The sequence below is a fragment of the Perissodus microlepis genome, chromosome 15 (genome assembly GCF_051167445.1).
Source record: "Perissodus microlepis isolate ML-2025 ecotype Zambia chromosome 15, ASM5116744v1, whole genome shotgun sequence".
Lineage (NCBI taxonomy): Eukaryota > Metazoa > Chordata > Actinopteri > Cichliformes > Cichlidae > Perissodus > Perissodus microlepis.
The window spans coordinates 14,543,922-14,567,033 of NC_140475.1; the positions used below are offsets into that span (position 1 = coordinate 14,543,922).

Below are 23,112 nucleotides of genomic sequence, written 5' to 3' on the forward strand. Positions count from 1 at the left end.
ACACATTAACACTGTGTTGAAAAATGTTTTTAACTGCAATCTAAACTTATGAAAGAAAAAAAAATCTAGCATGCTGATAAGTCTTTTGCCAGTTTGGTCAAATTTGTTTTGTAAACGTGCCTGATGGCCTTGATGGACATGGTTATTGCTTCCTGTTCTTAGCTGCAGCCGGTTTGATAGTCTACTGCTGTCACCCATCTGCTTCAAGGTTCAATATATTGTGCATTCGGAGATGCTCTTCTGCATACCTTGGCCCTGACAAGTAGCTAGTGGTTTAGACCAGCGGTCCCCAACCCCAGGGCCACAGACCAGTAACAGGCGCGAGAGTTGAGGCTCGGGTGTGAAATTTATGGTTTTCAGGGTTTTTATCGTTAACTCGGTTTCCCTGGGTCTTTTCTCATGTGTTAGGAATAAATCTTTTTCTGGTACTGGTTTTATTTTGTTGTAGTTATCCACCACACCTTAAAGGCCATATTGTCAGACATAAACCGGTCCGTGGCACAAAAAAGTTGGGGACCACTGGTTTAGACCATTCATTCAAACCAGGTACAAGTGTATCTAACAAGGTGGCTGCTCAATGTATATTTTCTGAACTTCTGAAAAATCTTGTCCTGACAAATACCCAAATATAACCATATAAAAAATAAAACTAACACTGAAAACAAAAACTAAAAATTCTCAAACATTAAAAGCTAAACTCAAACCACCAAACCTGGAATCTGAACTGAAATGAAAACTCAGAACTACAGAAAAGATAAAAAGAAAACCTTCTCTTTGATATAAAAGCCAGACAAAATATGTGACTTGTTCACATGTGTTTTATTTTATTAACAATTCATGAGCACAAAATTGTGCCTATGAATTTGCAAATGAACTGCAAAGAATCAATACAGTATTTGTTGGAATCACACTAACGGATAACAGCTCTTATCAATACTGATAGAAAAACAAAAAAAACAAAACCAGAAACTCGGCAGTACTTAGCAGCATTACTGTTTGTAACGACAACCAGCTACGGTGGTTTGTTATCACAGCGTAAAAATCATAAAATGAGACACAAAATAAAATACTGACAATGGTAGTACCTCCAAACTGTGCAGATTACAGCAGATCTCTCTCCTGCACTTCTGAGTGGAAGACGGTGCCCTGCAAAAAGCACTGATGCTTCTCTACTGTTTGGTACCTAAAGAGTTTCTGATCTGCTGCTTCATTAGGGAGTCAATTAAAAACCAACACATAAAGACTCTCCCACACACAAACTGTAACAGTAAAACACTTGATCCTTTGGTCTAGAAAACATGTATGTACAGTTATAAATAGCTATTAAGCATAGAATAGAAATGGTTCTATTTTGTTGATAAATGACTTTGCATAAAACTGAGATCAACAGAGAAACAAAAATCACCGACAGACACACACACACCGACAACAAAATCAAAGATTAAAATTGAGTCCATCCCTGTAACGATCACCTCCTCTACAATCGAGGAAAATGTGCAAGTCAAATTCCAGTGACAGTTTACCAACCGTCCTTGGTTCGTTTTTCGCTCTCCAGTCTTCTGTTTACGTCCTTCGACTCATGGTGCTGGGACACAGTGACCTCTAACACAGCCAGGACGTGGGCACCCACTGGGGCTCAGTGTCCAGTTTATCTATCAGCCTGCGCAGCTCGTGGAAAGCCTGGTCTGGATCCACGTTCAAGATGGTCGCATCAAAGTAGTGGCCGAAATTCTGCTCCATCTCGCGGGCCTTTTCAATCACCTCCTTCAGCATCTCCGGCTGTGCACAGGACATGGACATCAGTTCAAGAAACTGCAGTAGTGACTCTTATTATCACGTGTCTTCATTCTCAATAGCAGTCTTCATGAACAGAGGCAATGTTTATTTACTGATTTTTATATCTAAATTTGGATCCAATACATGTACACACATAAAAACGTGCCTGGGACTTTTCCCCACATATTAACTGCGATCTATAAGAATGTGTCATGTGTACTTCACACCATGTGTACACACATTTTTTTTTTAAGAGTAAGTCTGTTATGAAGTTCAAGTCAAAAATAGTGTGATAAAATTTAAAATAATTAAAAAAGGCATTTTGTTTTATTATGGAATCACCTTTTGTTCTTCATAAAAGAATAAAACTGATTTGCCTTTCTGTTCAGGTGATGCTATAAATTCTTTTCTCTCTATAAGTTAACACATAAATGAAAAGGATGAGATCTTGTTTTTGTTTTTTGATCCATTTTTTATTTTTATTTTTATATCATCATCTTGGCCGGCACTACTTCAAAGACCGGTGCTGTGCTGACAGACTTTTGAAAAGCCGATGATGTGATGATGTCATTTTATTTAGTAAAGTGAGTAAAATTTATTTATTAATTAAGCGCTTTTCACAGACAAACAGTCACAAAGCGTTTGTTTGGGCTTGGTTGTTTCTGAGACCATTAAACCAAACACCTTTCCTTCTCTCAACTTCTTTAGTCACAATTGTGTCTAAGAGTTTATGGTCTAAAGAGTCTTTTTTCACAAGCAAAATTACCCAGATTAATTCATGACTAAAGCTGGGATTGGGAATTGAGCTAACAGTGTATGCAATTTATAAACAGGACTATGTACTGCTCTCCATGACTGATGAAACAATGCCCCTGTCTGCCTTTGTGTTTACACACAATTTCACTTTTGTTTGGTTTGGCTTTCTTACCATCTCATGGCGATTCTGTGAGTTAGAGACCAGTTTTTATGCAATATATGTGAGTAAATAATGGTCATTCCCTGCTCTGCCTGAACTATGTTTTCTTTTCTGAGTTGGTCAGCGTTTACCTTTGGTGTTTTCCCCTCTGTGGCCAGCAGGGTGCGTAGTCGCTCCTGAGAAGGAGGAGCTATGAAGATCACATATGGCTTAAGGTTGGAGGATCTCAGGACTCGCAGTGACTGACAGAAGAAAAAAATCAAGGCACAAAGAAACAAAATGAATGGAAAGAGCAACACAAGGAAAAAAAACAAAAAAAAAACAGATTAAATACAGTGTCTTCAAATGTGTTATTTCAGCTTTGATCAGGCTTAGACAGGATTAAGACTTATGTTGAGGAAATGAAAAGGGGTCATTATGTTCTGGCAGGGCCACAGTGGTTAAGATCACAGATGAGGGAGGATCTAACGGGCTTTGTAATTAACATGTTAGTGTCTGGACAGTAACGAGGTCTCTTACCCTTGTGTGTAGGCAGAGCAGACAGATGCGTCCAGAGTTGATGACGTGTCGGACGGAGTCTGTGCTGGTGCCGTACAAGTTCTTCTCGTACTCCCCCGATTCGATGAACTTCCCTGTCGCCAAGTCAGCTTCAAAGGCAGAACGAGTTACAAAATGGTACTCGCGCCCATTCCGCTCATGTATCCTCGGGCTCCTGGTTGTATCTGAGCCGTTAAGAAGGACAGATATAACTGTTTTACATTTTCTGAGCTTTAAGTTGTCTATATATATATATATTTATTTTTTTTATTTATTTATCTGTGTGACAAACAGTTGTGCATTATGTGATAAGTTAAATGGTTTCACTTCTTTACTGAACACCAGAAACACGTTCCGCTCATCATCTGAGGTCTGTGATTAACATTTCACGTCGCCTCGCTCTGGGCTCTGTTGCTTTGACCAAGCGGAGACTTACGTGGAACAGCGACAGCAAACTTCTCGGGTTCGATGGAAAGAAGCCTCCGGCGCAGCTCATCGTGACCGCTGTTTGTTGGGCCGATCAGAGCTATGGGGCGTTTGCGGTTGGCAGGCTGGTGATAGAGTGACATCTCCTCATAGGTCAGGATGTCATCGTAGTCTGAGGAGACAGCGTGGGAGGGGTTATTGAAACATCCCTGACCTACATACCAAATTACGTTGAGCTCTTGGGCTGACCTGTGACCTCTATGTGGAGGATAGAAAGATGCATGGGATTAAGAGATCAATAAATTTACAGTGTTTGAGTAAAGTTTTTTTTCCACAGTGCTTCATATCTGACCCTCATGGCTCACAGTCTGCCACTTTTAGCCGTGGATCAGGTTCATTAGAACAGTATGTGTGCTACTTAGTGAATATTTGTGTTTCTATGTGTGAGCCAATCACAGCACAGGTTCCTCCAAGCCATTTAGGCACCTGCTGGTCACCTGTTCGTGCTACCTCTGATCCTGTCTGTGAGGGTAGGACTAATCTGACCGGAGACACACCAAGTCTGATCAAGCTGAAGTGAGAAAGACGAGACGTGTCAGCTCTGGTGCCGAAGTGGTCTTTCACGTGTGATAAAGACAGAGCGACACTGGGTTAAGACTGTAACCAGAGCCCACTTTTAAATGGGATTATTACTCAAACCACTGAAGAGCGACACAAGAGAAGAAAGCCTTACCTGTACTTTTGCTGGACTGTGACGTGCTCTTCTTCCTCTGTTTCTTACTCTTCTTTGGGTACCAATTCTTCCCTGTTATTACAAAGAAATTTGCTTTAAAAGGCAAATTATCACAAGACTGTTAAAACACACTGAGCACGTTAACTTCTTCTTACCTTGCTGCTCTCGACTTCTGTCTGTTAGAGTTTTCTTTAATGTCTCTCTCTGTTGCTGGAAGCTCTTACCTAAAAAAAAAAAAGATAGAACGTACAGACAGTTATTAGTAATTTATATAAATACAGACATTACTGTATTGTACTTTAAAACCCTTTAAAAACAATTTATATTATACTGGAACATTATTTGTGCCTAGACTGGACGATTACTAAGTGGCCAGAAACCACCAATATTACAAATCCTAAGCTTTTGCAAGCCTACTATTGTTTTTCTTTCTCTACCTAAAGAGGGGGAGACAAAAAGATGGCCCACTTTCCATTTCCAGTGCTTAACCCTCTCTTTCGTCCCACCACAACAAGGCCTAGGTCAGAAAGTAATCACAAATAATTCTCAGGTGTTTGCTTTAATCTGCTTGACGTGCCAGATGGATGCTGATTCCTGCCAGGGTAGTAGTGCCAGATTAGCTATTAGTCACTTTCAAGTACTCTTCTGAGACTGGGTTTCCAGTTACTAGAAGGGGTCGAGCACATTACTGGCTTATCATTATTTTATAAGAAGCTCTCCTATGTAGCCCATGCATTAACTATTAAAGATTTTATTTCATGTATCATCTCTCAGAAATATGCCATTTTGGAATTAATAAGCTCTTGCAAAAAAGAAAAAAAAAAGAAGAAGTTGTTACCACGATGTGAATTAATTATGTGTGTACGCTACAGGCAGTGTCACAGTTATTCTTTCTGGCAATTTTAAGCATGTAACCCTACAAATAGTATTCGCTTTGCATATATCCATATACGGGCTCCAGTTTTTTGTGTTGCTTTTCCATTATAGATGATACTCAGTACATCTAGTAATGATTAATAATCAACAAATCTACCCAAGTTATATAATTTCATATCTTAATGTACACATTTCCACGTAGCATTTTGTTTGTGCTTACTGACCGACCGTTTAACCCGACCACAAAAATAAATACAATTCAATTAAGTTTTATTTATATAGCGCCAAAGTACAACAACAACAAAGCTTCGGTGTGCTTTATACTGTAAGGCAAAGACCTTACAGTATTCTGGAGAAAATCCCAACAATTAAACATTCTCTATGAGTAAGCACTTTGCGATGGTGGAAAGGAAAAACCCCCTCTTAACAGGAAGAAACCCCCAACAGGACCAGGCTCAGGGAGGGGCAGCCATCTGCCACGGATGGTTGGGGTGTGAGGGGATAGAGAAAAGAATAAATAAAAAAGAGCTACTCATACCAAAACAGGAGCTTAACATTAAATAACATTTTACTGCTCCTCCTCTTACACATTTGAGCCTTGTGCATTGCAAAAGGTATTAAAAAACAGCATGTATATTTTAAAATATAATATGATGTGGGTTTTTTTTTTAAATATAGTTATATGTCTTTTATTACTCCATGCTGTGTGTATGACATCACAACTATAGGTATTTGTAAATATTATGCAGCATTATGTCCTTGCAGTTATTATCTGTCCTTGTTAAGCAATAAACTTCATAATGACATTCAGCTCCGGTCTGACTTCTACCTGGAATGAGTCCAGCCAGGGGCTGGTTTTCCTCATCTCCATCCCTGTAGGCTTGCCACCAGTTGGAGTCATCCTGGCTGATGACATGGAGTATATCTCCCTTCTGGAAGGACAGGCCCAGCTCTCGACACGGCACGAAGGGGTCATCAGACGGGTCGTAGTCAAAGTACGCTCGTACGTGCATCTGACGACAGGGTTTTACATTGTGAAGGACTCTTGCACGCATGCAGACAGGCCATCTCACGCACATACGGCCACATACCGTAAAATACTTACCACAGTCTGTCTGTGCGGGGCAGGTTTAATCTGAGAGCTGGGGATGAGGAGGAAGGTCAGAGTGCCATGCATTTGTTGCTGTGGAAAACATGAATTGCATAGTGAGTGAAACCCACTGCAACCAGCATCTCAAGTAAGATACCTGTTTTATATATATATCCCGATGCCCTTTGTGACATTAAAGTTACAAACAAAGTGTCCAGGTAGCAGCAGTCTGAATGTTCATTACAACATGGCCAGGTTTCCATATACCTGTGAAAAAGTATTTGTCCCCTTCTTGATTTCTTAGGGTTTTTTTTGCATATTTGTCACACTTATGTTTCAGATCATCAAACAAATTTTAACCCTTTAAAACCTGAATCATGAGAGACCTGTCAGAAAGCTTTAATTTTTTGATAATGGAGTGTTTGTTGAACCTTTAGACAAAATATATAAAAATATATCAAATTTTAATCTCTATATATGAGTTTTAATTTGAAGAACATTTGCTACATAAATAATATTTTCGCAATTTAGTAATTAAAAGTGTGTCATGCAATTTCTATCATCTTTTGGGGGTAAAAAAAAAAAGTCACACTGATGATGTAGAAGTCTCAAAAACTCACAAAAACACATTAAAAGTATCAAATATGATCCGCTTGGCTTTAAAGGGTTAATAGTAGTCAAAGATAACCTGAAGAAATACAAACTGCAGTTTTTATTTTTGATTATTTAATTTATTAAGGTAAATAAAATCTGCCCACTTAATAACTGGTTGCGGCACCCTTGGCAGCAAGAACTGTAATCAATAACTGGCAATAAGTCACATCGCTGTGGAGGAATTTCTGCCTTTTCTTCTTTGCAGAATTATTTTAATTCAGCCACACTTAGTAATCCTTACTTGGATTAACTTTTGATCTTAAAATCTGTTTGATGAGCTGACGTTTAAGATTAATTTAACATTTATGGGGGACAAATATTCAAAAAACGAAATCAGAAATTGGACAAATAGTTTTTCACGTCACCGTATTGAAATACTTTGTGCCATTATTAAACCAAAACAAAACAAACTGCTGTGAAAAATAAAAGAGCACTTAAAATTACCAGCAAGTCGTGGACTTCATTGACGTGTTTCCCACGGATAGAAATCCCGTTGATCTCCAGGATCTCATCTCCTTCACTGAGGAGGCCACTCCGCTCTGCTGCTCCGCCCTTTACAACACGGCTCACCACCACACTGTCCATGTCATTACGTACTGTTGCACCCTGATGACCACGCACAGACACACACTTACAAAGTTTGTACAGATGGCATAACAAGAAAAAGACCTTACACTGAGCAAAGACAGAAGTCTGAAGACACAAGGAGAGGAACGGGTGTGAATACAAAGAAATGCGACCACCACTGTTATGTCCAATCCATTCCCATTGGATATGTGACACTCAGGCTGACAGGCACTCATTCTCCTCCACAGTTTGAATGCAACAACCCTTCCAATTCCATCCTCATTTCACAGAAAACCAGAGTCAAAGGAGAACCATATGTGGGAGCTAGGGCAGGTAGTTAATGATGACTATGTACTGGTGCATGAAGACATGGCTTAAGTAATTTCTGCTAGCTATTCTCCCTCAGAGGCCAAAGGATGTTATAGTACAACTCTACATTTAATATTAAAAGGATTAGTATACGTTGCTTGCATTCCTAACATGATGAGCCACCTTTGGGAGTGGTATTGTAGGCTCAACTGAAAACTACCGTCTGGTATCTGTTCTCTTCTCTACTGAAGTAGGGTCAGGTTGACAGAGAAGCTGATGTACGCTACTGAAAGTAAGCAGTTTACAATCCATGATGAAATCACAGATGCACATGTGCAACTGGTCAGAATGAGACTTTCAGACAGTGAACTCAAAGTAAGAAGCAGCGCAGAGACATACGAGGAGACAATCTTGAAGGAACACTAGCAAAAATGAAATCAGGTGAGGCATTTTTATGACATAGCTAATTTTTATGGGTTGAGTTGCAATAAATTATGATTGACTATCCTTGTTACCATGTTTCTCATTCTTTCTTTGCAGATACAACCAAAAAAAAAATAGATGACATCTCACCAGTGGAGTGTCTCTGGCCTTCTCCAGCCGCACTAATTTAACCGTCTCTCCGAGGTACTGGGTCACACTTTCCTCTGCCATTTCCTGCACTGCCACGCTGTCATGGGCCTGCATCAGTGCCTGCAATGCAAACACACATATATTGTAGAGAAAGAGTATGATCATGCAGAAATATACAAACATGTAATGAACAAAAATAAAGTGTGAAAGGAATAAATGAGGACTTGAGAAGAAACAAAGGATGCTGCGTTCTATAGCAGTTGACATGGGAAATAAAATTATCATAAATCTTATACGGTTTTAATCAAATTCTTCACGGCTGTGATTTTTTAATGTAAAATGATGAAAGACGAAGTGATACCAAACAAGTTTCCAGACCCCTTTGACATGCACCTGCAAGCAGAAGCATCCTGCCACCCTATCTTTTTTAACAAGACCAGTCAGCAAACCCACCTCTAAGCCAGAAATAATACAGATATTGCTCCTTCACTTCATTTAATGTGACAAGTGCTCGATACCCCACGATTAATAACCGTCGGCCCAAATTAGTTTCTTTATCCTGCAGCAGAGGGGACCTGAGAGAGCAGAGGCTGGGCTAAGCTTTGGCATACACGCAATCCGTCTTACTCTCCCCTGCATTTAGGAGTCAAAATGCACGGCCATCAATCATCAAACACCTTTAGCTGGACTGCTCCCGAGGAAACGGTGTCCCAGAAAACAATGAGAGGGAGACAAGGGGACTTGAGGGGGCCCTGCTCCTCTCTCACATGTCTCTATTAGTTTTTCACATGAAGCTGTTTACCTGTACTACAGGGTGACTCATGTGAGCCTCTGCTCCCTGCAGAGAAACCAGCATAATCTGTTCCAATTTCTGTGCCACAAGGCAGGCTCACATCTCATCACTCTGCCCCTGCCGGCTACACGGTTCCAACTCAGTGGAGGGGTTAACCGGCATCGGGGGTGGGAGATTGCGATGCTTCACACGGTCACCTGGGTCAAACATCAGACCCCGTGGCGCTCCTCTGTCAAGACCCTCAACCATAAAAATCATAGCAGAGTAACGCACCTGGGGTCTTTTCTCACTTTAGTGCCTCACTAATAGACGATGACAGCCTGATAATGTGACTTCATTTTTTCCTACAGAGGAGTCACTTTAGTCTAAACTGACAAAGGCAGAGTTTCACGCAGCATCAAATAAATGCAGTTTCTGTTGTTCTTTTCACGTTGACACACCAATTTTTTAAAACAAAACTCCCAATGTAATGCTGCAGGGTGCAGAATGTGTAATGTTTTTTTATTTTGTTTTTCTTTTAAAACAGAGCTGTGGGAGTGGCCTTTGTCTACTGCAATGCTAATGTTTCTGTAAAGATGCAAAAAGCAGCACACAAGAGAGGAGCATCTTAATTGTCCAGTTGGTCAGCTAGGCCAGCAGCAGCCTTTGGCAGTGTACTGTAAGGTCATTACTACACGGGTTATGGACAAGTCGGACCTCGTTATGTTGATCTGTAGCCATGTCACAAACAGTGGACAAAAAAAGCTCTTTAAGCAGTCTGACAAGAAGGTTGCTCAAAATTACATATGCGTAATTTAAGGACAGATACAGCATTTCACCAGTTTACAAATGACATATACCTAAACTCATATTGCCACATTTAAGTTTAAATTTTAAGTGTCCCTTCATAACAAGTAGGCATGGGCCAGAATGGTCCTTTTTTTTTTTTTTTAAACAAATTCAATTTGTCTGACATCATTAGTGCTAATTTCAGTGAGACAACTCCAGTTTAAAATGATTTATTACAGCGGCAAAACATAGTTAGAGGCTGGCATCTAATTTCTGAGCTCATCCCTCCCTGCAAATATGATTGATGAGTAAATACCCCGCTGGAGACTACATATGGATACTGGGTTGGTGGTTGGCTCAAAACAGGTGGGAGTGGAGATGGGCAGGACTGACATGTCAAAGAAAGTGATGGTATATTCTGCAACTTGAACAGACCGGAGGAGGGAGTGTTTGGACACATGAGCATAAAGTGCTAAAGCTTGAGCTCAGTGTTTGTACTCCTTGCAGGAAAGCTCACCAAAACACTACTGCTTCAACAACACTACACATCTCTATTAAAACCTATGGTTGTGCTCAATAAAAATGTGTAAAAAATAAACTAGCATAACAAGCCTAATTTTTCACAACCTTTATTAAAAAATTAATTGAATTTAAAAAATTAATTTAAAGGAGGTGGATGAACAACACACCAAATGGCTAATTTAAACTGCTTGAGGAACGAGTTGATCTTGAAAAAAAGCCTGACACACACACACACACACACACACACCCTGAATAACAGCTAAAAATAACAGTTTTAGAATTAATATGTCATAGAGGATTTAAGGTCTTTAATAACCATCCACCCTGGCCAAGTGTCCTTGATCAAAACAGTAAATTCCATCCATTTCATAACCCTGTGGCTGTAATGATGGAGAGCCTGACCTCTATATCTTTCATTCAAGAGAAAGGGCCCTATTTCACCTTCTAATAAAGTGCATATGACAGCAACAGAGATGTAAAACTGTCCAACTGTCTCTGAGCTGGTAGGCAGCCAAGTCTTATGGTTTATTGGCATATTCTATACTTCCACTAGGACCTCTGACATCCTAGTGGAAGGTGCAAGAAAAACAATTAGCCTTTTGGAAAGAGTCCAGTAAAACATTAATTATATTTCCAGTTGTGAAATTATCAGAATACTAACTAAATAAATGAGTTGGCCCAAAAGGTTCTGCAGGCTTTCTCGGCCTCAATGGTGCTGCCTTATAATAAAATTGCGGGTAAGGAGAGGTCATGGCTGGGAGGCTGATCTCTGACCTGGAGATGAGGATTGGTGAGCAGAGCTCTGAGCTCTAAACCCTCCTTATGTTGGCTGGACTGGAGAATCTTCTGTACCTGAAGAGAAACAGAGACACACCACAGTAAAATAATTCTGTCAAGAGCTATAAACAGTGCATCAAGTCAGAACAAACTGTCAACGGCTAATTAAAAACTTTTAACACAATAGGGACAATCAACCTCTTAATCTTTTATAAGATGACTTTTGAGTCATCTAATAAGTCACAAGAATCCAAGTAAAGTTAGAAAGTTAAATCCCCCCTTTATCAAATTAACAGATATCAAATGTAGACCTCAAGGATAATTATGTATCCTATTTACTAACTTTACAAGGTTTGTTCTTCTTTCACAGTTTAACATCTGAAAGCAAACACTTGATAGTTCCACGGTCTTCTCCTTACTGTACAGCTAAGGGGTCTAACTTTTTATGCATAGGAGTAGAACGCTATGATGAATAATATATAAGTAAAATGTGCATGAAAGGTTTCAACTAATGACTATCACCATTGTCATGGACATGAATCTGTCCTGTTGTATCATATTTTACAAATGTAGCTCTTTCATCTTGTGACCTTCACTTGTTTTGCTGTCTGGGTACCAAAACGTACATACTGTAAATATCTATATGAAGTTTAGATGCTAAACTGTTCCCATCCTAAACCCACGTACACCATAAAAACCATGCTAGTGGCACATTCTGGTAACAAGCCTGTGGCATGGAAGAAATGTTTTCCAAGAAAACTGCAAGACAAATAACATTTTTGAAGTGATCTATGTATAACACAAGAAATTCCAAACATTTGGGGGGGAAAAGTATATCTTTCAAAGTGCACACAAACATAGGTCCCTCACACAGAGTTAATTTGGAACCGCTCATGTAACTCACAGCAGGAGTTCGAATTCCGTGCAGAAAACTGCTCTACATACAGTCTTGTTAAATGCAAGTTTCATCCTGTGTTTATAATGTGCGAACTTTGTGTTTCACCAAATTTAACAAGCACTGGGGACTGGAAAATCCCTGATCTGAACGGCAGCATGTCAAAATTCTGGTCGATTTCCAGCTTGTCAAAAAATGTTCCATTTTTCTTTCTTTCCTCTCTTTCTCTCTGTTCCATTTTAATCCTTTGGCTCTTGTGTTGTAATTTCATGAAACAATGCAGTGGCTGTGGCTTTGGACTCTTCAATGAATAATCGCTAATTATTTTGGCCTTCTGTTTCTTCCCCTTCTTCTCTTGTTTGGAGCTTAGTTCATCCGTTACACTAATCAAAGCTCTCACTAACAAGGTGACGCACTTTCCCTTCCCCCCCTTAGTGGTGCGGCGCCGCGGCCCACGCTGCTGTAAGCTGCTGGAGTTTCTTTTTCTGGCCGCCCAGATCCTGGCTTCCTTCCCGCAGTGCGCTGCACTGCTCAGCCAGCATCAAGGGCTGCCGAGAGATTAGTTTACCCAGTGGTCAAAGTGAGTGTCACACAGAACAGCCACTTAGTTTAGACATGCTGCAGCTCAAACTTTAATGCACTGATAAGCGCTTCGGGAGCTGGCCCGGCGGATGAGTGCGCACACTGATTTACTGTACACAAGGAAGGGAAGGGAAGACAATGTGCTGTGTGCGTGAGGCAAAACAGATCATCACACCCAGCCTCTTTATCTTCAAACCACTCCTGTCATGACTGGAATAGCAATTCTGTTGCAGTGCTGCTTGCTGGCCTTTGAATGAACTCTACACAGCTCACAGTCTGTTTTGTTGACACAAGTTGTACTATTACACATCTAGCCATCAGCTAAACATCACACTGAACGAGTCTAAATGTCCTGAAAAGTCTCCATTACATTCTTTCATGTTACACCTATCACAAGCTGACACTAATCCTAATGAAGTGCCTATTGTGGGTGTAACTTGTCACAGATATAGAGCTTCTATGTGTTTCATGGCAAACCACATCAGAATTTCAGTCTTTCTACAAGGTCTGTTCTGTGTGACAGGCTCTATTTTGAACACTGTGTGCAGAGGCTCAGTTCTGCTGGGACACAAATCAATTACTGCTGCTTTGCTTCAGCAGAGACCAGCTGGTGTTTTGTCAACAAGGAATTCAGGTGTGGCAGATTACCACCTACTCAAACCTAAAGATTGAATTGGTTTGTTGCTCTCTGTCACCTTCTGTACTGCAGCTCTGCAGGCACTGTAAACTGTTATTTAAATAGAAAACAGCAACTACCCGATGAAAGATATCAAAAATAAAAAAAATAGTTAAAAAACACTCATTATTTTTTATATTTACAAATAACCTGAAATACACCTTCCTCCTTTATTTCCCTGTCACATCATCCACTTTTCAACCTAATTGTCATATTAACGTTCTTGAATCTCTTTTGTTGGCAGCTCACTCAATTTTTATGCGCAGCCTGGATCTCACATATCCCTAATTTTTGTTTTGACTCACCTTGTTAACCGCAAGACAATTTACATTTCATAATTATTCAGACTGGCATGGCTGTCTTTTGGGCAGCTTTGTTGAATTAATCATCACCTCGAGCAAAGATTTTTCACGCTTCACTGAGTTTGCTCAGTTGCTTTACTCACATATGCGCTTTGAAAGCAAATATAAACTGAAAGGGTCCAAGGAATTAGGAATTAGGAATTGCAGCCCGAGTGCCTTTTTGCCTTTATGCATAAAATGCAACCTCTGCAGAGGCCACCCTTGGACTAATGAGGTACAAAACTGGTTTTGTGACGTGGTTCAAATAATTAAAGTGAGGGCTTCATTATTCTCAACCCAAGACTGCGGACAGCTTCATCTGCAAATATATTAGTATTGCCAATGTTTCAGCCGTAACAAACAACTAGAAAATGATCATCCCACATACCTCCAGGCAGAGGTCTTGAGCTTGTGATGTAAGGGGGGAGGTGGGACTGACTCTGCTCATCTGCTGAGACACAGCGCTGTATATTGAATAGGCAGTCCTGAAGTCTTCCTTAGTGAGGAGCTGCGTTATAAGCTCCACATCCTGCTGGCTCTGAGCATCAGTCAAGCAGTGCTGCACCCACTTCAGAGTCTGCAGCAACTCCTCGAGCTCTGAGAAAGAATCACAGACAGTGAGTAGGGGAACAATAGTACAGAGGCAATGCCAAGGAAAAGTCAGGACTTTAGCTTTTAGTCCTTTAAGTTTAAAAGTTTCCTCATTGTTTGTCTTCTAGGTTTACTTTTCTGGCAGCATAGCTTCTTACTGCAATTAAATTCTAAGTCTTATACCTGTATATCAAAGTTTTCCACTAGCACATTCTGTATTTGGCCCAAGGTAATCTCTAGCTATATCACACATAGATCTACAACCTTAGTACTGCAGCACACAAGCTGTCTGTTGCTCTTAAAACATGTTATTTCTAAGTCATGTACAAAATATGTTGATATTTAGACATTTTTAAATCATTTTCAGAGGCATAATTACTTTAATTTTAGTGGAACTAGAGCTAATTTTGCTCCACTGCTTTCAAAGGTAATAGCCACCTCTGCTGCAAAGCCACCATGCATACTGTACATAGTATGCTTCTGCTAAATGAATAGTTGTTTACTTTCAGTGCAATGAAAATATAAAAAGAAGGCAGAAAATTTTAAGATTAGCAGTGCAATCTTCAGGAGTCATGGCATAAGAAAACATTTGGGAGCAAAAATCAAAACAATAATTAGACATCTTGCTGTGGAGGTCCAGAAATTTGCTCCCAGGCCGCTAGTTATCTATGAGTCTTTATTTTTAGTCAACCTTTGTTTCAGTTCAGTAGTTGCTACAGTGTTTACACCGGAGATTTAATATGGGAGATAGTAAGAATACATTTTGTAGCATCCTTTTTTTTTCACTTCACATTTTCTTGGACAACGTTCATGAAATAGTTTACAGTCTAGAGTAATGTTTATTATTATTTACTACTGACTGAAATTAGATTTTATAACTGAACGTGCTAAAAAGTAGCTTGACACCAATATCATCTGAAGTATTTATATAGTAAAGAAATAATAGAAACTTTTAACTAATCCTACAGAATATTGTGTGTACTTTATTATACCACAGCAAAGCTCTGTCAAACCAAAGTCTTAGACAGGTCAAGGTACACAGGCACTGTCTGTGAAAAAAAAAAGATAAGACCCTGAAGACCCGGTGAAAGTTACTTCCCAGGAAAATCACACTGTTTCTGTCCAGCTGTGATAAAAAAATAATATTATCCTCATTATTATTATTATTACTGTTGTTGTTGTTGTTATAAATACATTAGAGTATGGGCTGAAAAAAATTACTTTAACAATTTGTATTTTACCCACTAAAATAAGGCTCATACTACATAAATCATGATCACTGAGTGCATCTTAGCTATATACTGATGACTTTAAGTGATCTTTAAACTGTATAGAAAATATAACAAAGACACTTTTTTCAACATAAACAAACAAAAAACATGTTGATCCATAGTGGTGCGCTCATATTATGCCATACACTCTTCTTCTAACAACATTTTTTTCCTGGAATGCTGAATTTTTATTTTATTTTTTATTAATTTTATTGCTATGTCTGGTTTCTGTTATTTTATTACTATATTTATATTTGTATTGTACAGCACTTTGGTCTACCAGGTGTGTTTTTAAAGTGCTATATAAATAAATGATGATGAATTTTGTGCTGGGTTCAGCTAATCAGTGGAAACTGGACATCAGTGACACCAAACCAACCATCTTTAGTAACATCTTTCAATTTACCCTTTCACTGTTTAGTCACTAGTTTGACTCTTTCTGTTTTACCTAATTTTTTTCTTAAGTATGCATACATCCCATTCTTTCAAGCATGTCTTCCTCACTGCAATCTCTCACTTCACACCTGTTAACTCACCGACTACAGAATCCAGGGAACATGTGTCTTTGGTGACCTTTTCCTTTCCCTCAAAGGTGGGATTGTCAATGCCCACTTTAGGGTTCTGCGACAGCTTCTTGAGCCTTAGGGAAGAGTTGAGGTCAATTTCATGCTTCAACCTGCTGTCCTCTTCCCTCCTTCTTCTCAGCTCCTCTTGGTAATGCTGGATCCTCTCCATGTGGGCACTGCACTGTGGAGATTTGACAAGGCTGCTTTCATCCCCTGGACAGTCCACGGCCCTCTCCCTGTGGCTCTTGATCAGGCCTGAGGCCTCTTGCACATAACCGTTCATATGGGATGTGATCATCCCTGCTGCAGCAGTGTACCGCTCAAAGCACTCCAGTGTTTCCTGAGATCTGCTGGAGTGTTAGGAGGGACTGATGCTGAGACTGCTCAACTCAGGGGCCATACTGAAGCAGTGGAAGATGTAGTCCTTTTCCCTTTTTCTGTAATTTGTCATCCTGGAATTCAAACAGAAAGTTTCAAAGGTTTAAAACACTTCCTCTAAGTGTTTACATGCTTAATTCTAAAATATCTTTGAGGTCTTTGCTGCCAGCACATTTACTTTTTCTATAATTTTACAGATTGTAAATTAAAAAGAGTGTCACTTAATTTATAAATAAATGTTTCAACGAAAATCTTGATTTGTTTCTTGTTGTTGTTGTTGTTGTTATATGCTCTCAGCATTTATTTGTTCACACTTGAAATAAAATACACCCATAGAAACATTTGCAAGCCTTATTAATGTAGTCTACGATCATCTAATATAAACTATGATTTAAACACACTATTTAATATTAATTTATTATTTAGACCTATTTTCAAACTAAATATGCAAAGATTTCGTACTTAGTTTCTCAAATCGTTTTCCCCTCACCTTAACTTTGCAGTAAACCGAATATGTTATAGGACTGTTTTAGACTGCCTCTGTCAGTGCGCCCCAGGGCAGCTGTGGCTACAATGTAGCTTGCTATCGCCAGTGTGTGAATGTGTGTGTGAATGGGTGAATGACTGAATGTAGTGTAAAGCGCTTTGGGGTCCTTAAGGACTAGAAAAGCGCTATACAAATGCAGGCCATTTTACTAAGTAGCAGTTTCAGAAGTTGCCGTCTGAACCTGAATAAATCTGTTACTAAAAAACTTGCTCAGGCATGTAAACCTCATACTGAATCTGTGATGTTTCAGCAGCCTAGACTTGTCATGTTGAAGTTCTTTAACGTCTCAAATTACTCACATTGCAAAATTTCAGTCATGCTGAGACTTTGTGTCGCCTGTTGATCAGTGCCAGCACCGGCTCCTACGTCCTCTCATCAGTCTCACCACTAATCTAACTCCTAACAGGAAAGGCTTTTTAACCTTAGTCAATTAAAATCCCTTGAGTGCAGCTCCATCCAGCCATTTGCTTGTTTACACTTATCCCTAATTGCTCACCTGAAAAACTTAATCAACTCTATTGTATGTATGGGTGCCCATTATTCTGTTACATATACGTACATAGTAACTGCTACTTTATTTACTTTTAAGGACGTAACATGCATTCATCTGATTCTGGTAGTACAGCAGACATGAAGCTTTGGTCAATTCATGAGAAAACCCCCCAAAAAACTTTCAATAAGTGAGTAGTGAAAGTGTTTTATACAGGACATGTAGAAATCCAAAACCATGTCTTGATTTCTTACATAATGTGTTTGTGTAAATACCATATTGTGGCATAGCTAATACAACCAGCTATGGCTTAAATACATTTCAGGATTGAAAGCTTGATTTTGAAAGCTTTCACCTGACCTTATTGCAAAGGCTTTGCAGTTAAGACAACCTTTACATGCAACAATAAAATAAATATAAACAAAAACTGTTGCTGAATGCCACCTCTCTTTTGTAGTAAGTCATATACTCACATCACCCATCACCACATGGCAATCTTCCCCCCCCCCCCTTTTACCTACTTCTCAAAGCTAATTACAGCTGGCAGTCTATTGCCTTGTCTCTCAAACCCCTCCCTCACGGAAGCATTTAGCTGTGTTTAGAGTGGCGATGTACTGCTAACAAACAGCAAAGACTGCCAGCGTACCATCTGTTCCCAAGGGCTTAATTAAGCATGGGATCTCATCCTAGCTTGGTGGCCACAGCAGAAGTGGGAGGGATGCTGGGAGGGGACAGGATACCTGTGTGGAAGACTGAGCATAAATGGGCACACACGCACACAGACCCACTCACCCACCCACCTAAACATAAGCAAGTAAGACAATACAAACAAAAAAAACTGGTTCCAGTTAGATATTTGCTCAAGGGATTAAATATTTCTGGGAAAATAAATACTGATGCCAAATTAGATAGTGATAAATGGCTCAAATCAGCTCACCTACCTACTAAAAGATTTAGGTGACAGTGGAACACCAAACAGATAAAACCCTTACAAAATAACATCATGAAGGAGGACATCCCATGACCACACACAAATAAATAGGAAACGTTATCGTGAATCACCCTGAATTCCTAGTTTTTCAGACTATGGCTCCGCTAAACTTATCACCCCGAAATTAGCTTTGAGCAAGTCCTGGAATATTTGTCATGTATGTTGACAACAACTACAGAGGCATTTACTTACTGAGAGCAGTTTAAAAGTCCTGAAAAATGTATGTCAAGTGAACATGGTGCACATAATAATTTTGCAACAAAAGTGTTAAAGCCTGCTCCGAGGATAAGGTATTACAACTCACTATAAAATGCGGATAGCACCCTACACTGGCATGCTTTTTCTCGGCTAGTTTTCTCTTTATATGGCCTTACAAATGATTTCATAATAACTAGTAAACATGGGAAATGGGCTTGTACCATTCCAGCTTAACAGTAGATACTGTGAAATGTCTAATAAAGGCAAATAAAGACACAAAAATGCTTCTTAGTTAATTGGTAACTTTAAAATTTGCACAGTGAATGCTCTTAAAGCACTTGTAATTACTTTCTACTCCCAATGAGACACCAACTGTCTTGTTAGTAACAAAGGTAGAAATAAAATAAAATAAATGAGTTTCAGTTCATAGTATCCATAATTCAATGAAAATATGAATATGATAAATATGACATGATAGCTGGAACAGGCAAATTGTAAGGAGTTACAGTGTCTAAATATTACATATTTGGGTTGAAACATTAATTTGTAGTTTGGTACAACTTTTAAAAAGTAGCAGCACATTTCTACAAAGCAGTACCACATCCGCATAGAATAAGCAGCGGTCCTAATTTAAAAGTGTAAAATTGGATTTTTAATCAGTGTTTAAGCGCTAACGTAACAATAGCAAGGAACTTAGCTTAGTAGCATGGTACCGCTAACTGCGTAGCTTAACGGTAACTGTCCCGCAACAAACTCGGTGTACTTACCGCTTTAAAAAGAGCGAAGTGGATGAGATTTTCGTATTATTTTACTGTCCGTCGCTCAGAAAACGTGTGATTTGTTCACACAAGTACGAGCAGGATAAGGAAGACGTGTCTCCCGGTCTTCACAGAACCTCGTTCAGCCGCTGCTGTGAGTTTTGTCCGGGCACAGTCGGGAACACTTGTGGCCATTGCTGTGGAACGGCGCTTGTTGTTTTGAGTCGTCTCCGTGGCAACACTTGCGCCCCACAGCGCCCCCTCCCTGTCAGGCACGTAATGACCCCCAATCTGCCGAACTGCACCATGTACTTGAAGCCGATTAGATCAGTGACGCAGTGAGTAAGAGTGAAAATTTGCCCCATAAAATCCCTGTTAAAAGTCCTGGAATCAACAATAAGATTAATTTTGTTTTCTTTGCTGAAATGCTGTGTTTATACATACAACTATTCACTTGTGTGCAAATGTGCAGACTGCATGACAGAAAAGCAAGGTTCTAAATTACTGTTTCGTTTTGTTCTTACATTAAAGATAAGATCAATATCTTTTAATCACATGATAGATCACAAAATGTCAACAGTTAGGGAAAGAAATGCATTTATTTTTAATAATTCCCACTATAAATGAAAAAAAAGTGAAACCCTTTAGAATATAAACAGAAATAAAACTGGATAGTTTCAGAAAACACTCATTTTGAGACTGTATTTTTAAATTCTTCCAAATTCGTATTGGAAACTCGCAAATAATGCTCCATTTCTTGCCCAATCTGATGCAAGGTTTTAACCTCAGCAGGCTTGACCACGTCTAAATGCCTAAATGTGGTTTCTCCCATGTGATTGAGTAATACGATATTTGCATAAACAAGAAACTGAACAGATGTAGCTAAAAAAGTGACCAGCGGCTGTGAGTACATATGAAACATCATTCATAAAGCGCTAAAATTAAAGGCCACTCAAAAAAGTGATCAGTTTCAGAATGACATTGTTATGATTCTTCGCAGACTATAGCGTGTGAGCGTTACTTTAATGCCGCAGCCTGTAAAAGTCAAGTTAGTTCTAAGCGCTATATAATTTATTTTGTGACTACATTTCTTGAAAATGTGCTCTAAAAGTCTAAGCTAACTGTAAATTAACCTGTCTTTATTTTTAGTGAAGTAAAAGTGGCATAATTACCTCCAAAGTATAAAGTAGTATAAAACGGAATTAATGACAGCACATCCACAGATCACAAAATATCACAGTTAATTTTAAGGAAGCCTGTATAAAATTATGCACAACACAGAATTATTTCCAGGTGATGGCCATCATTAGAAGTTGAAACATAATATAAAGGTTTAAAAAGTAGGTGGAAATGGCTCTGTTTAAGAATTTCTTAAAATAATGTTGATATACATGTGCTGATGATAAAAATAAGTCTTGGTCGCTGTAGTCTAGACACAGTCCTGTAGGAATTTGCTGCAAGTATTGCAATGCTATGGAAGAAGAAAACCAGGATGTGCGTGACTGAAGATCACAGAGGAAGCTGCATCACACTTGGAGGACTGCCTTATTCTCCTCCTAATAATAATATTACTTTCTATAAGCTTTTTCAAAAGGTTCAAACAACAACTTAGTATCTTCAGAGAGGCTTTGACTGATCATGAGTCCTTTCATTTGTCTTTTTTAATCTAAATGGCCTAATTTAGTTGAATGTATTTACAAAAACTAGACACTCATGTATATCTTCTAATGAATAAACACAGTCATTGCACTTGAGGGTATGAAGAAAGCGCCATTATTCCTGCCGTCATCTTCACTCTTATCCTCTTACATTCAACACATTTTACACACATCCACATTGATGACTTTAACTAAGTTCTTGTCACAGTACTATTATTCATTGCAAGCTAATTGGATCTACTGTCATTTTACCTTGCTGAGAAGAAGAGAAACTGTCTAATCTCAAGCTGCCTAAGAAATATCTCCACTGAAGCCAGGAGCTGCCTTTTCTAGCCGTACTTTCTATTTGGTTAATCCTTTCTGACACTTTTGTGCTTAACCTCTTTTCCTCGTTAGGCTCCCTTCTGCCAGTTCCCAATTCTTAAATACTTAGCTTCCCTAGAAAGATAGACAGTTAAAACCTCCTAGGCTCTTCCAATGCAGCTGATTTTTTCATGTTTATCTAAGGAGCAGTGAGTAAAAGAAGTACTAAAAAAGTAACCGCAAAAATAAATAAAAAAAATTAACAGTGTAAAAACCGTTAAACTGTGAAAAAAACCAAAGCCATCTCTATTTTTTCTATATATGCTAAGAAAATGGGAAACAGATGCAGTGATTTATTGAAACATGCGCAAACATACATGGAAATGCAGTATATGAGCCAAACCAAGTTGGTATAATTCTAATGAGCTTGAAAGTCAATATTTGGTATGATCACTTTTATTTCTCACCACAGCCTCTCTTAAGCCCCTTTTCCATTAGTATCCACTCAGATCAGCAAGCTCTCTTATAATTTCTTTAAGTAGTCTTCAGGAATAGTTTTTCAGGCTTCTTGAAGGACATTCAAACCTCTCTTTTGGAATTTCGGTGCCTTTTGTTCTTTTCTCTGTTGAGATGATCCCACACTGCTTCAATAATTTTGAGGTCTGGGCTTTGGGTAAAACAAGCCATGACTGACTATCCAGTTATGCATCAAACAAAACCTCAAGACAAGATGGATAGTGAACAGCAGATGGATACACTGAAGGTCTACATGCTTCTCTCAGGTTATGTGTTAGATTTTTTCCTCTTCTTTATGTCATTTTTTTGTAGATTCAAGTAAAGAAATGGGAATAAATAAATCTTTTCTTGTGACAGGCTGCTAGTAACGACGTGCCTATAGATACAATTTAAAATTGGTTCCTTGATAAGTTTTCTGATATGTGTAGCCACAACACTGGTTCATCTGTCGAGTTAGGTGTGATATTGTTGAATGATTTACAGGTCAGAGTTAAGTAGCTTAAAGAAGGAAAAATCAGCCAGTGTCCGAAGAAAGACTTTGAAATCCCCTCAGAAAGCCTGAAGAACTATTGCTCAAGACCACTACAAGAAGTCTGGCTCCTTGGAAGTAAAATGTTAAGAAATGAGCAAGGACTCAAAAATTTTGCACAGCAATGTCCATTCAAACTCATATAAATAAAACTACATTAGTTCAGTATTAAAAAACAGACCCTAGTTTTAACAACTTTACATGCTACTCCTAAGGAGGATGAGAAAAATAAAGGGATAGAAAAACTGTAAAATAGTGGAAAGCTGAAAATCTTTGGACCCTAAAATTGTGGGTTTTTTTAGTTAAAAGTCACAAACCAAAAAAATGAACCACCACTTTTTAATCTTTAAACAGAAATTGTGATTTAGTCAAATCCACATTTAATAACTGTATTCACTGAGTCCCTCTTGTTATGATCAGTGATTGTTAAGGCTGGTAAACTCTTGATTCATTCATACACTCCTCTAACCTTCACGCTACTTTTAGCCCCAATGAAGAAATTCAC

General features: G+C 38.9%; 1 protein-coding gene across 2 annotated transcripts; it reads right to left on the reverse strand.

The window, feature by feature from the left end:
- Positions 1 to 800: 800 nt before the first annotated feature.
- On the reverse strand, positions 801 to 22,228 carry pals1b (protein associated with LIN7 1, MAGUK p55 family member b). Of its 2 annotated transcripts, none has more exons than XM_084953801.1 (14): positions 19,611 to 22,228; positions 16,210 to 16,691; positions 14,200 to 14,408; positions 11,315 to 11,392; positions 8,458 to 8,577; positions 7,453 to 7,614; positions 6,370 to 6,447; positions 6,094 to 6,277; positions 4,544 to 4,612; positions 4,389 to 4,460; positions 3,666 to 3,827; positions 3,212 to 3,414; positions 2,824 to 2,934; positions 801 to 1,779 (listed from the first exon to the last, which is right to left on the reverse strand). In XM_084953801.1, exons 2-14 carry the CDS (start codon positions 16,535 to 16,537, stop codon positions 1,603 to 1,605), a joined length of 1,953 nt encoding a protein of 650 aa, XP_084809927.1. In that variant the 5' UTR covers positions 16,538 to 16,691; positions 19,611 to 22,228; the 3' UTR covers positions 801 to 1,602. The 2 variants fall into 2 exon arrangements, with proteins under 2 accessions (XP_084809927.1, XP_084809928.1); XM_084953802.1 differs by lacking the exon at positions 19,611 to 22,228 and adding an exon at positions 18,301 to 19,596.
- Positions 22,229 to 23,112: the final 884 nt, after the last annotated feature.